General features: G+C 47.7%; 1 protein-coding gene across 2 annotated transcripts in view; it reads left to right on the forward strand.

Moving 5' to 3' along the window:
• LOC119957070 (DENN domain-containing protein 1B-like) overlaps positions 1-15,410 on the forward strand; it is a 91,446-nt gene that overhangs the window by 43,953 nt on the left and 32,083 nt on the right. Inside the window, exons 5-10 of one of the 2 annotated variants that reach the window (XM_038784706.1) lie at positions 118-237; positions 3,887-3,956; positions 6,190-6,270; positions 8,646-8,720; positions 11,005-11,058; positions 13,827-13,937. In XM_038784706.1, coding sequence (XP_038640634.1) covers positions 118-237; positions 3,887-3,956; positions 6,190-6,270; positions 8,646-8,720; positions 11,005-11,058; positions 13,827-13,937 — 511 coding nt within the window. The remainder of the gene's footprint in view (positions 1-117; positions 238-3,886; positions 3,957-6,189; positions 6,271-8,645; positions 8,721-11,004; positions 11,059-13,826; positions 13,938-15,410) is intronic. The other variant, XM_038784707.1, reaches the window with a different exon arrangement.

Below are 15,410 nucleotides of genomic sequence, written 5' to 3' on the forward strand. Positions count from 1 at the left end.
CCGGCTGGTTACTGGGTCAGCACAGGGCCCAGCTGGTCACTGGGTCAGCACAGAGCCCAGCTGGTTACTGGATTTGAATTGTGTTTGCTGGACGATGAACATGTTTCTCTTTGACAGGGTGTGGGAGAGTTCGATGGTCCAGCAGTTCACCTTTGTGTTGACAGATATCGATGGCAATCAGCGGTTTGGCTTTTGCCGGCTGACTGGTGGATCAAAGACGTGCCTCTGCATCCTCAGGTAAGGACCAGGACTCTGGGCCTCATGGAACTGGCACTTTGCCAATTCCAGTAAACAAGATTTGATCCCAAACATCATTTTTGAATTAGAGTCATAGAATTCCTACAGTGAAAAAGGAGGCCATTCGGTCCATCGAGTCTGCACCAATCTTCCGAAAGAGTACCCTACACATGCCCACTCCCCCTCCCTACCACCATACCCCACCTAACCTGCTCATCTTTGGACTGTGGGAGGAAACCGGAGCACCCGGAGGAAACCCACGCAGACACGGGGAGAAAGTGCAAACTCCACACAGACAGTGACCCAAAGCCTGAATCAGACCCGGGTCCCTGGCGCTGTGAGGCAGAAGTGCGAACCACTGTGCCATTGTGCTGCCCCTATGTCCAAAAATCTAATCCCTGCCCTCCTGCACCAACTCTTAAGCCGCACATTCATCTGTGCTATTCTCCTACTTCTGTACTCGCTAGCACATGGCACTGGGAGTCATCCAGAGATTACAACTCCAGAGGTCCTGCTTTTTAGTCTATTTATAACACCCTGAAGTCTTGATCCAAGACCTCATCCCTCTTTCAACCTATGTCATTGGTACCAACATGCACCATGACCTCTGCCTTATCACCCTACCCCTTCAGGATGCCCTGTAGCCATTCAGTGACATCCCGGAGCCTGGAGCCTGGCACCAGGGAGGCAACGCATCATCCTGGAGTCATATTGACGGCCACAGTAGCGCCTTATTTCCCCCTGACTATAGAATCCCCCATTACTATTACTCTTCCTGTCTTCGGCCTCCTGTGCAGACAGGCTGCTAGTGATGCCAGTAGCTTAGCTCTGTCTGCACTCGCTGGAGGTACCAGCCTCCTCAGCCTCCAAACTAGAATACCGATTTGCAAGCGGGACCTCAGGAGACTGCTGAACTACCCGCCTGTTTCTCTTGGACTGCCTGGTGGTCACCCATTCCCTTCCTTCCTCAAGTCCCTTCAGCTGTGGTGTGACCACCTCTCTAAACGTGCTGTCCACGATACTCACAGACTCGCGGGCACTCCACAGTGTCCGCAGCCGCCGTTCCAGCTCTGAAACCCGAATTCCCTGGAGCTGCAGATGGACACACTTCCTGCACACATGCTGATCCCGGGGACTGGAAATGTTCCCGGATTCCCACATAGAGCAAGAGGTGCAAACCATGCCTTTGAGCCCTCCTGCCGTGACTAAACCCATTAAATTTAAAACTTTAGAAGACTAAAATAACCTCCAGAATTTCTCCATCTTCGGACAGGACCAGAACATATGTACGTGATTGGCCAGGCCCCTCCCACACCGCCCACAAATATCCTCCACCCCTTCAAACAACCGGCTCATCCCCGAGTTTGTCGGGTGCACTCTGTGTACCGCCTCTATCTGTACCAATCCCGTCCATCCAAACATCCCACCACACCCCAAACAAAGGGAAACAAATTCAAACCTATTACCCCAACGTCCCAAACCCAGCCCGTCCCAACCGCAACATGAAGAAAAGCAAAGTGCAAACTCAATTCAGTCCCAGTCCTTCAGCCCTCACAAACCTCCGTCCCCTCCACTGTCTCAAAGTAATAGTCCCTGGAGTTGTGTATAACTCTTAACTTTGCCGGGTAGACCACCCCAAACCGCATGTTGCTCTTGTACGACACTGCCTTTGCCCTGCCAAAGGCTGCCCGCCCTCTTGCCAGCTCTGCCGGAGGATCCTGGTATTTACGAATACCATTGCCTTCCTACCTCACTCCTCGATTCTGCTTCACCCATCTCAGCATCTTCTCCTTCACATGGTAGCTGGGAAAGCAGATTATCACAGCTCTCGGGTTATCACAGCTCTCGGACTATCCCAGCTCTCGGATTATCACAGCTCTCGGACTATCCCAGCTCTCGGACTATCCCAGCTCTCGGATTATCACAGCTCTCGGACTATCCCAGCTCTCGGATTATCACAGCTCTCGGACTATCCCAGCTCTCGGACTATCCCAGCTCTCGGATTATCACAGCTCTCGGACTATCCCAGCTCTCGGATTATCACAGCTCTCGGACTATCCCAGCTCTCGGACTATCCCAGCTCTCGGATTATCACAGCTCTCGGACTATCCCAGCTCTCGGACTATCCCAGCTCTCGGACTATCCCAGCTCTCGGATTATCACAGCTCTCGGATTATCACAGCTCTCGGTGATTCATTCGCCTTTGGTTTCAGCCAGAGTGACTGGTGAGCCCTGTCCAGGGGTCCTCCTCCTCCCCCAACATCTTGGCAAACATCTCGGCAAAATACCCCATCCGCCTCCAGCCCCTCGGGTATCCCCACAATTCCCAGATTCTGCCTTTGTGATCTGTTCTCCAGGTGCTCTCAGCCCTTTGTTACTATCCTACACCTTCCACAGCTCCTCACCCATCGAGGTGAACTGGTCGCTGTGCGGCGACTATTGCCTCCCCCCCTTCAACACTTCTCCTTGCTCCTGCACCGCCGTCAACATCTTTCCCAGGGTCTCCTTTATCGGGGCGAGTGTGCCATCCACCAGCGAGGCCATCATTATCCACCACAATGGGCGCTGCCCTACCCGGCAAGCTCGCTCCCGCCATCTTTCCTCCCGCAGAACTCTGACCCGAACCTGAGCTCTCAGGCAGACTATCGCTCGCACCTGTTCATCCTGTATTTTATTTCTGTTTATTTCCTTTAGTTGCTGCAGTTTAGTTCCCTGGAGATCAATCCGATAAAATTTCCCCCCAAAAGGGGAAAAGGGCCAAAATCCGAAAGTTCCAGCAAGACCCACCCAATGTGTGACCTCCACGCACCTGTCACCACCGGAAATCATTATTTATATTCCTTTAGAAGACTTTGGGATTCCCTTAATGTTGACTGCCAGCCTCTTTGTCTTTACTGCCAGCCTCTTTGTCTTTACTGCCAGCCTCTTTGTCTTTACTGCCAGCCTCTTTGTCTTTACTGCCAGCCTCTTTGTCTTTACTGCCAGCCTCTTTGTCTTTACTGCCAGCCTCTTTGTCTTTACTGCCAGCCTCTTTTTGTACTCTCTCTTTGTTTCTCTTCTTTGCTTATTCACTTCCCCGCTAAACCTTCAGTATTCAGCCTGAGTCTCTATTATATCATCCACCTGACATCTGTCATAAACAAACGTCTTCACCTTAATCTTTATCTCCTCTTTGCAGGTTACTCAGTTACTGTGTTTCTTGCCGAGCTTTGGGTGGGATTTTCTGCTCTCCGTGCCGTGTTTACCATTGGTTGCTGGCGGGATCTATCGCTCCTTCTGATGTCTAAGGTGTTGTGCGTGGCTCACCCATCCCACCACTGGGGGACCCCCCGTGGGGAGGGGGGTGGGGAAATCCCACCATGGGGAGGGCCAGACATTGCAGCCCAATGACTCCAGTTCATTCAGCCCACATCCATTCTTACCCCATTAAAACCGGCTTTCCCCCAGTTAACCTTTCTTACTCAGGATTGTTCTTTGTCCTTTACCACAGTCGACCTAAACCTAAACCCATTGAAAAAGTACGCAACACGGTAATAAATAATCAAATAAATACTTAAATGAAAGCTGTCAAGTGGAACAATTTCTGTCCATCATTCCTTTATACTCAGGTGTTGCAGCTTTTTCATTTGCGCCTTCATTTATCTTCCAGTTTCCTGCCCTGGTTTGAAGTTTTCTACAAACTCCTAAACAATATAGCTGACTGTTTAGCAAAGGGACAGGTAAATATTACACAGCTGTTACACGGTAAATATTACACAGGTAAATATTACACGGCTATTACACGGTAAATATTACACAGGTAAATATTACACAGCTGTTACACGGTAAATATTACACAGGTAAATATTACACAGCTGTTACACGGTAAATATTACACAGGTAAATATTACACAGCTGTTACACGGTAAATATTACACAGGTAAATATTACACGGCTGTTACACGGTAAATATTACACAGGTAAATATTACACGGCTGTTACACGGTAAATATTACACAGGTAAATATTACACGGCTGTTACACGGTAAATATTACACAGGTAAATATTACATGGCTGTTACACGGTAAATATTACACAGGTAAATATTACACGGCTGTTACACGGTAAATATTACACAGGTAAATATTACACGGCTGTTACACAGTAAATATTACACATTAATTATTACATGGCTGTATACCGCACTGTGCTGTAGGATCGGAGTACATATCATTCACTAATTAGAATTAGTAGGTTCATTCAGAGCTTGCTACATACCGAGTGACAGCGGTACAGATCCATCCATTTTGTCCCATCAAACACTCCCAGGACAGGTACAGCACGGGGTTAGATACAGAGTAAAGCTCCCTCTACACTGTCCCCATCAAACACTCCCAGGACTGGTACAGCACGGGGTTAGATACAGAGTAAAGCTCCCTCTACACTGTCCCCATCAAACACTCCCAGGACAGGTACAGCACGGGGTTAGATACAGAGTAAAGCTCCCTCCACACTGTCCCCATCAAACACTCCCAGGACAGGTACAGCACGGGGTTAGATACAGAGTAAAGCTCCCTCTGCACTGTCCCCATCAAACACTCCCAGGACAGGTACAGCACGGGGTTAGATACAGAGTAAAGCTCCCTCTACACTGTCCCCATGAAACACTCCCAGGACAGGTACAGCATGGGGTTAGATACAGAGTAAAGCTCCCTCTACACTGTCCCCATCAAAAACTCCCAGGACTGGTACAGCACAGGGTTAGATACAGAGTAAAGCTCCCTCTGCACTGTCCCCATCAAACACTCCCAGGACTGGTACAGCACAGGGTTAGATACAGAGTAACGCTCCCTCTACACTGTCCCCATCAAACACTCCCAGGACAGGTACAGAACGGGGTTAGATACAGAGTAAAGCTCCCTCTGCACTGTACCCATCAAACACTCCCAGGACAGGTACAGCACAGGGTTAGATACAGAGTAAAGCTCCCTCTACACTGTCCCCATCAAACACTCTCAGGACTGGTACAGCATGGGGTTCGATACAGAGTAAAGCTCCCCCTACACTGTCCCCATCAAACACTCCGAGGACAGGTACAGCACGGGGTTAGATACAGAGTAAAGCTCCCTCTACACTGTCCCCATCAAACACTCCCAGGACAGGTACAGCATGGGGTTAGATACAGAGTAAAGCTCCCTCTACACTGTCCCCATCAAGCACTCCCAGGACAGGTACAGCATGGGGTAAGATACAGAGTAAAGCTCCCTTTATATTGTCCAAACAAAACATTATAACTTGATGAGAACTGTCCTCGCTTGCACCGTTTCCATTCAGAATGCTTCTGGCCTCTTTGTTTGCTGATGTTTTGGGTTAACTTGCTCCTGTCACTGCTCTATGTGGGGTATATTGAATATGTCAGTGTTTGCTGATGGTTTGGGGAGTGTGCTCCTGTCACTGCTCTGTGTGAGGTATATTGAATATGTCAGTGTTTGCTGATGGTTTGGGTAGTGTGCTCCTGTTTCTGCTCTGTGTGGGGTATATTGAATATGTCTGTGTTGGCTGATGGTTTGGGGAGTGTGCTCCTGTTTCTGCTCTGTGTGAGGTATATTGAATATGTCTGTGTTTGCTGATGGTTTGGGGAGTGTGCTCCTGTTTCTGCTCTGTGTGAGGTATATTGAATATGTCTGTGTTTGCTGATGGTTTGGGGAGTGTGCTCCTGTTTCTGCTCTGTGTGGGGTATATTGAATATGTCAGTGTTGGCTGATAGTTTGGGGAGTGTGCTCCTGTTTCTGCTCTGTGTGGGGTATATTGAATATGTCTGTGTTTGCTGATAGTTTGGGGAGTGTGCTCCTGTCACTGCTCTGTGTGGGGTATATTGAATATGTCTGTGTTGGCTGATGGTTTGGGGACTGTGCTCCTGTTTCTGCTCTGTGCGGGGTATATTTAATATGTCTCTCTTTTTGTCTCTGTAGGAAAGTGAAGTAAAAGAGCTCTTGAATGTTCTGTACACTCACCCACCTCCGCATCCAGATTCTCCACTCAATCTTGAATTTGTAAGAGAAAGAAGAGATAACCTGCACTTATTTAACACCTTTCACGATCACAGGATATCTGGAACCATTCTGTAGCATGTGGGCCATGAGCAACTGTTTGCCCCTTGGCCTTCCGCCCCGGTGGACTAGTAAAAGGGTGAAAAAAAGGAAGAGTAGGGCCAATTAAGGACCGAAAAGGGATTTACACCCGTCTCGGTAGCATGGCTGAGATATTAAATTGGCCTTTTAGTTAAGATCAAGTATACGATCAAGTCCCAGATCAGGTTTAATGCCTGCTATTGTCAGCTGGGATCTTCTGTAAGACCATGAATCAGATTCAATTTTAACTTGAATCGGTTTTTCGAGCAAGCAAGGAGGTGGATTAAGGGCTTGCCCTGTCTACTCTGCGCATTGACTTTGTAACTCTGAGAAAGCAATAATTGTTTGAAAAATTAAATGAATACTTTGCATCTATCTTTCCAAGGAGGTAGATGTGCCCAGGACATGGTGACAGACAAGGTAACTCTGGCCTTAGAAAGGGTTCAGAATTGATTAGGAGGAAGTGTTGAATGGCTTGTCGGTGTTGAAAGTTGACAAGACGCCAGGACCAGATGAGATGCGCCCAAGGATATTGAAGGAAGTGTGGATGGAAATGGAGAGGCTGGCCATAATCTTCCCGTCTTCTCGAGACTCAGGGGAGGGGCCCCGAGGACTGGAGAATTGCAAATGTTACCCCCTTGTTCAAAAAAGGTTGTACAGATATTACAGACCAGTCAGTTAACTTCAGTACTGGGCAATCTTTAGAAACAATTATTTGGGATAGAATTAGTAGTCAGGTGGAAAAATGTGGTTTGATTAGGAAGAGCCAGCGTGGATTTCTAAAGGGGAAATCATGTTTAACTAACTTGTTGCAGTTTTTTGAGGAGTTAACAGAAAGGGTTGATGAGGGTGATGCTGTTGATGCAGTGTACATGGACTTTCGGAAGGCACTCGATATAGTGCCACACAACAGACTGGTGAGAAACCTTATAGCTCATGGAATAAAAGGGACATTGACAATGTGGATACAAAACTGGCTGAATAATAGGAAGCAGAGAGTAATAGTCAATGGATATTTTTTCAGGCTGGAGGAAGGTTTATAGTGGTGTTCTCCGGGAGTTGGTATTGCTTTTCCTGATATTATATTCATGATCTAGCTCTTAGTGTTTCGGAGGCAATTTAAAAGTTTGCGGATGACACAAAACATCAAAGTATTGTAAACTGTGAAGAGGACCGTGTAGAACCTCAAAAGGACATTGACAAGTCGGTGGAGTGGGCAGAGAGGTGGCAGATGAAGTTCAATGTGGAGAAGTGTGAGGTGATGTGTTCTGGTAGTCAGAACATGGAGAGACAATGTAAAATAAGGGGTAAAATTCTTAAAGGGATCCAAGAACAGAGGAAACTGGATGCATGGTAGCACGGTAGCATGGTGGTTAGCATAAATGCTTCACAGCTCCAGGGTCCCAGGTTCGATTCCCGGCTGGGTCACTGTCTGTGCGGAGTCTGCACGTCCTCCCCGTGTGTGCATGGGTTTCCTCCGGGTGCTCCGGTTTCCTCCCACAGTCCAAAGATGTGCGGGTTAGGTGGATTGGCCATGCTAAATTGCCCGTAGTGTCCTAAAATGTAAGATTAAGGGGGGGTTGTTGGGTTACGGGTATAGGGTGGATACGTGGGGTTGAGTAGGGTGATCATTGCTCGGCACAACATCGAGGACCGAAGGGCCTGTTCTGTGCTGTACTGTTCTATGTTCTATGTGTAGGGGTACAGGGAACAGGCAGGACAATGGCACCAAGTCATGATGCTCGTTCGGAGAGTCACTGCAGACACAATGTCCTCCTGCGCCATACCAATTCTGTGATCTGTGGAGAGACAGAAAAACATAGTTCATATTTCAGGTCCATAATGTTTTGTGATGAAAAGTATTTTTTTGTAGTCACTGTTGTAATTCAGGAAATTCAGTTGCCAATTTGCAGAAAGCAAACTCCCGCAAACCACAATGAGATGATGATCAGATGATCTGTTTTTGTGATGTTGGTTGAGGAAATCTTGACCACGGCACTGGGGAGAATTCCTCTAGCCCTCATCGAAAAACTGTCATGGATACCCTGAGAGGGTAGACATCTCATTGGGAAGATGGCACCTTGAACAGTGTAACATTCCCTCAGAGCTTGGGCCTGGATTATGCTGTCAGTAGGACATGACCTCGTGACAGTTCTGACTTGGAAAGAAGAGTGTTAATCATTGATCCACGGCTGACAATAGCAAGTGCGAGATTTTTCCTTCACATTAAGATAAAGAAATACAATGTACTGTGGTATTTTGGAATGAAATATAATTGCACAATACTGTCTCCCAAGGCCCAGCTGCTGGGAGTTACAACAGGACGGTTTCTGAAAGATCACAAGATGGATCCTAGTAATGGTATTCCATCGGTGAGTCGGGCAAAACCCGATAACCAAAACCACTAAACTGGAACTGACCAGATTAACCCAATGACTAAACAACACTGACCTCCACCCCTTGCATGTTGATCAAATTAACTAGCAACCTGTGCTGACCTGAGTATAAAATACTTGTTCTCTGCAGACTAACCCATTCTCTAACTGTGCAGATTGTCTATCTTCACATTATTAACAAGAGTTTTCCGTTCAGTAAACGTTACTCTAGAATTCAGCCGTTATCATTTGAAGGATGGAGTCTTTCTCTAGAGTCACTTCATGAGGCAGAGACCCTGAGACAGACGCTGAGACAGATACCGAGACAGACCCTGAGACAGAGACCCTGAGACAGACCCTGAGACAGACCCTGAGACAGACCCTGAGACAGAGACCCTGAGACAGATCCTGAGACAGAGACCCTGAGACAGAGACCCTGAGACAGAGACCCTGAGACAGAGACTGAGACAGACCCTGAGACAGACACTGAGACAGACACTGAGAAAGAGACACTGAGACAGACACTGAGATGGGGACACTGAGACGGAGACCCTGAGACAGACCCTGAGACAGACACTGAGAAAGAGACCCTGAGACGGAGACACTGAGACGGGAGACCCTGAGGTGGAGTCCCTGAGATAGAACTCCCATGGGTGGAGCTCCAGAGGTGAACTTCTGGGATAGAACTTCTGGGATAGAACTTCTGGGATAGAACTTCTGGGATAGAATCCTGAGTTAGAATCCTGAGTTAGAATCCTGAGTTAGAATCCTGAGTTAGAATCCTGAGTTAGAATCCTGAGTTAGAATCCTGAGTTAGAATCCTGAGTTAGAATCCTGAGTTAGAATCCTGAGTTAGAATCCTGAGTTAGAATCCTGAGTTAGAATCCTGAGTTAGAATCCTGAGTTAGAATCCTGAGTTAGAATCCTGAGTTAGAATCCTGAGTTAGAATCCTGAGTTAGAATCCTGAGTTAGAATCCTGAGTTAGAATCCTGAGTTAGAATCCTGAGTTAGAATCCTGAGTTAGAATCCTGAGTTAGAATCCTGAGTTAGAATCCTGAGTTAGAATCCTGAGTTAGAATCCTGAGTTAGAATCCTGAGTTAGAATCCTGAGTTAGAATCCTGAGTTAGAATCCTGAGTTAGAATCCTGAGTTAGAATCCTGAGTTAGAATCCTGAGTTAGAATCCTGAGTTAGAATCCTGAGTTAGAATCCTGAGTTCGAATCCTGAGGTAGAACCCTGAGGTAGAACGCTGAGTTAGAATCCTGAAGTAGAACTCTGAAGTAGAACTCTGAGGTAGAACGCTGAGGTAGAACGCTGAGGTAGAACGCTGAGGTAGAACGCTGAGGTAGAACGCTGAGGTAGAACGCTGAGGTAGAACTCTGAGTTAGAACCCTGAGTTAGAACCCTGAGTTAGAACCCTGAGTTAGAACCCTGAGTTAGAACCCTGAGTTAGAACCCTGAGTTAGAACCCTGAGTTAGAACCCTGAGTTAGAACCCTGAGTTAGAACCCTGAGTTAGAATCCTGAGGTAGAACTCTGAGTTAGAACTCTGAGTTAGAACTCTGAGTTAGAATCCTGAGGTAGAATCCTGAGGTAGAATCCTGAGGTAGAATCCTGAGGTAGAATCCTGCTCCAAGATGCAGACGTAAAGGCTCAGCCCACCAAGTCCATTGACCCCAGGCAGGGTTGTTCCGTGTGTGCCGACCACTGGAGACAGTTTCTCTCCGGGCCTCCTATAGGCAGCCGACTAAAGACCATAATTTTCACATTGTTGAACTTCAGAGATCGGGTAAGTCGCCATCTGAAAATTTTGACCTGATTTAGTGGAAGGTAGCGGTGAGTCAGGACCTCGGTTCAGAGAGAACTAAAATGTCCATTAGAAAAGAACAAACCATCACTGGAACAGGCGGTCACACTGGCTAGTCCAGTGCTCCCATTTCCCTATGCAGCAAGTGCCCCTCGACAATGCCATTGGCTCTTTCTGGGGAGGTGTCAAGGAGAGGGTGGAGGAGGGGGTGTGTGGGAACCGGAGAGGTGGAGGAGAGGGTGAGTGGAGACAAGGGAGTTAGGGAAAGGCTAGAGGAGGTGAGGGAAGGAGTCAATCTTGTTTGCCTTGCAGCCCTATTAACCACCTTGATCATTATTGTAGTTAATCCCTTGTGGGACCTGGATCCCTGAATGTTAATCTCTTTGTGACTTCATCTCTCACAAATGAACACAAATAGATGCATGTCATAAATATAAAAACAAACATAAACCGTTGATCTCTTTTTCTCTCCAGCTTTCGTACTTTATTGCCCCTGACACCAACAGCTTACCCACAATACCAGAGAGTGTAAGTATGACTCAGTGTGGGTTGTGGGGGGGGGGGTTGCTGATGGCTCAGGACCATCTCGGTGCGAAATCTGGCTGCACTTCCCGTTGACCATCAATGTCATGTTCTGTGTTTGACAAACTACCTGCAGAATATCACAGCATACACAAATCACAAATTCACACACATACTCACACTCACAGACACTCGCACACACACACACAATCAGACATCCATACACACAGACACACACACTCCCAGACACACACACTCACATACACACTCACATACACACACACTCCCAGACACACACACTCACAGACACACACACTCAGACAAATTCACACACATACGCCCACTCACAGACACTCGCACACACACACACACACAATCAGACATCCATACACACAGACACACACACTCACATACACAGACACACACACTCACATACACAGACACTCACAGACACACACACTCTGACAAATACACACACACACAATCAGACATCCATACACACAGACACACACACTCACATACAGAGACACACACAGACACAGACTCACACAGACACACACACTCACAGACACACACACACACAGACAAATACACACACACAATCAGACATCCATACACACACAGACACACACACACACAGGCAAATACATTCTCACACACACAATCAGGCATCCAGACACACACACAAACACACTCATACTCACACACTCACTCACTCACACAATCATGCATCCATTCACACACACTCACATAGTCACACACAATTCACACACACATGCACACACAACTCACTCACACACTCTCCCACACTCATGCACACTCACACACTCTCCCACACACACAAAATGCACACACTCACATACACAGACACCCGCACACACATGCTTACACTCACACACTAATACACACACACACACACTCATCCACAAGTATACAGACAAACTGCGACACCCATACACCCACATACACACCCATACACACACATACACCCACATACACTGACACAGACTCAGACCAACAACCACATATATGCACACACACAAATACAGATACATCCACTTTCTGAGCAGGCGTCACCAAATAGCGATCAGCCAGCTTCCCCACTGCCGTCATCCATCCCGGCTAGTGAAATATAATTGTTGGTTGCCATCAGCAAGTAGAAAGCAATTGGACAAACATTTCCGAGAATGGTTAGTAGATTTTGGTCTGGATTTTAAGCTTGGCCACTGGGGTTCTCTGCCACACTGCAGGAACAGTTGTTGTAAAACTTGCCCCTCTCTGATGGACTGTCCCCCAGCCATTTCATGCTCTGAGGAGTGTTAATTGCCGTCTGCCCCCCTATCTGTGGAGGAAGTCCCACCTCGGGAGCTGCCAGTCAATCTGATTTGCTGGTTCCTGCAGCTCCACCAGGAACATTGGCCACAGCTGGGACTGTAATCAGTCCTGAACAAGAAAAGGCAAGAGCCAGAAAGCAGGCAAATGGGGGGGGTGGGGGTCTTGGTAGAACCAGGAGAGGAGGCCTGGGGATGGGGGGGAATGTGCACAGGTTTGGGGAAAAGGCACATCAGGTGGGGACCACCGATCAGAAGAGGAGGCCTGAGAATTCGGTTCCCGCCCTATCCCGCCCACAACCCGTTAAATCAAGGCCTGTCCTGGATAAGGCAGCGAGGACATGGGGAAGGTAGCAACAGTTTTACAGCAATCCCACCCACAGGGGACTACACAATTCAGCCCTATGACATTAAGACACTGTATTCGGTAATGTTAATGGGAGATTCAAAGGCTTATTTATAGTAACACCTGACTGGGGAGTGATGTACCATCAATTGTACGCGAGGCGAGTGATTTACCAAAGTCTGGCTTTAATTGACTAGAACACAGCTCTGCGATCGTCTACAATGGAAAGGACGATCGTCAGGCGTCTGACCATTTATACCTCGTTAATAGAGGCGTGGTTAACTCAGCCTCTCGGCCAATCGGTCAAGAGGCACATGACCGACCAGGGCCAATGGTAAGCCGACGTTCTGGCCCAATGGCAGACAGGTATGCAGATCATATCACCACAGGGAGTATTTGCTCAATTGAGGCAATGAAGAGGGAATTGTTCCTTGCTCTGTTGGACAAGACTTCCATTGGATTCAGTTGTGGCAGTAAGATATCAAGAAACTTTATGTGGGCACGGAAGCAGTCATTTATTTTCTTTTTTTTAAATTTAGATTACCCAATTATTTTTTCCAATTAAGGGGCAATTTAGTGTGGCCAATCCACCTACTCTGCACATCTTTGGGTTGTGGGGGCGACACGGGGAAAATGTGCACACTCCACACGGACAGTGACGCAAAGCCAGGATCGAACCTGGGACCTTGGCACCATGAGGCAGCTGTGCTAACCACTAGGCCACCGTGCTGCCTTACGGAAGCACAGTCATTAGCGCTGTTGCTTCACGGCGCCAGGGACCCAGGTTCGATTCCCGGCTTGAATCACTGTCTGTGCAGAGTCTGCACGTTCTCCCCGTGTCTGCGTGGGTTTCCTCCGGGTGCTCCAGTTTCCTCCCACAAGTCCCGAAAGACGTGCTTGTTAGGTGAATTGGACATTCTGAATTCTCCCTCTGTGTACCCGAACAGGCGCCGGAATGTGGCAACTAGGGGATTTTCACAGTAACTTCATTGCAGTGTTAATGTAAGCCTACTTGTGACAATAATAAAGATTATTATTATTATACAATATGTTCGCTCTTTGTTGCCCAGTTCTGTATACGTGTTTGTGTGTTACAGCGAAACCTGACAGAATATGTAGTTGCTGTAGATGTGAATAGCATGTTACATCTCTACGCTAGCATGCTACATGAGAGACGCATTATCATCACTTGCAGCAAGCTCAGCACGGTGAGTGACAGACCGGTGTTATACCTCACCACTCCGGCACCACTTCTCAACTTTGGTATAAAACACCTTTAACACTCACTACAGGGTTCAGCTGTGACAGTCTATCTACAGCGTTCTGCTGTGACAGTCTATCTACAGGGTTCAGCTGTGGCAGTCTATCTACAGGGATCTGCGGTGACAGTCTATCTACAGCGTTCTGCGGTGACAGTCTATCTACAGGGTTCAGCTGTGACAGTCTATCTACAGGGTTCAGCTGTGACAGTCTATCTACAGGGTTCAGCTGTGACAGTCTATCTACAGGGATCTGCGGTGACAGTCTATCTACAGGGATCTGCGGTGACAGTCTTATCTACAGGGTTCAGCTGTGACAGTCTATCTACAGCGTTCTGCGGTGACAGTCTATCTACAGGGATCTGCGGTGACAGTCTATCTACAGGGTTCAGCTGTGACAGTCTATCTACAGGGATCTGCGGTGACAGTCTTATCTACAGGGTTCAGCTGTGACAGTCTATCTACAGGGATCTGCTGTGACAGTCTATCTACAGGGTTCTGCGATGACAGTCTATCTACAGCGTTCTGCGATGACAGTCTATCTACAGGGTTCTGCGATGACAGCCTATCTACAGGGTTCTGCGGTGATAGTCTATCTACAGTGTTCTGCGGTGACAGTCTATCTACAGGGATCTGTGGTGACAGTCTATCGACAGGGATCTGCGATGACAGTCTATCTACAGGGTTCTGCGGTGACAGTCTATCTACAGGGTTCTGCGGTGACAGTCTATCTACAGCGTTCTGCGGTGACAGTCTATCTACAGGGTTCAGCTGTGACAGTCTATCTACAGGGTTCAGCTGTGACAGTCTATCTACAGGGTTCAGCTGTGACAGTCTATCTACAGGATTCAGCTGTGACAGTCTATCTACAGGGTTCTGCGGTGACAGTCTATCTACAGGGTTCTGCTGTGGCAGTCTATCTACAGGGATCTGCGGTGACAGTCTATCTACAGGGTTCAGCTGTGACAGTCTATCTACAGCGTTCTGCGGTGACAGTCTATCTACAGGGTTCTGCGGTGACAGTCTATCTACAGCGTTCTGCGGTGACAGTCTATCTACAGGGTTCAGCTGTGACAGTCTATCTACAGGGTTCAGCTGTGACAGTCTATCTACAGGGTTCAGCTGTGACAGTCTATCTACAGGATTCAGCTGTGACAGTCTATCTACAGGGTTCTGCGGTGACAGTCTATCTACAGGGTTCAGCTGTGACAGTCTATCGACAGGGTTCTGCGGTGACAGTCTATCTACAGGGTTCTGCGATGACAGTCTATCTACAGGGTTCTGCGATGACAGTCTATCTACAGCGTTCTGTGGTGACAGTCTATCTACAGGGTTCAGCTGTGACAGTCTATCTACAGGGATCTGCGGTGACAGTCTATCTACAGGATTCAGCTGTGACAGTCTATCGACAGGGATCTGCGA

This window comes from Scyliorhinus canicula, chromosome 25 (genome assembly GCF_902713615.1).
Source record: "Scyliorhinus canicula chromosome 25, sScyCan1.1, whole genome shotgun sequence".
NCBI lineage: Eukaryota > Metazoa > Chordata > Chondrichthyes > Carcharhiniformes > Scyliorhinidae > Scyliorhinus > Scyliorhinus canicula.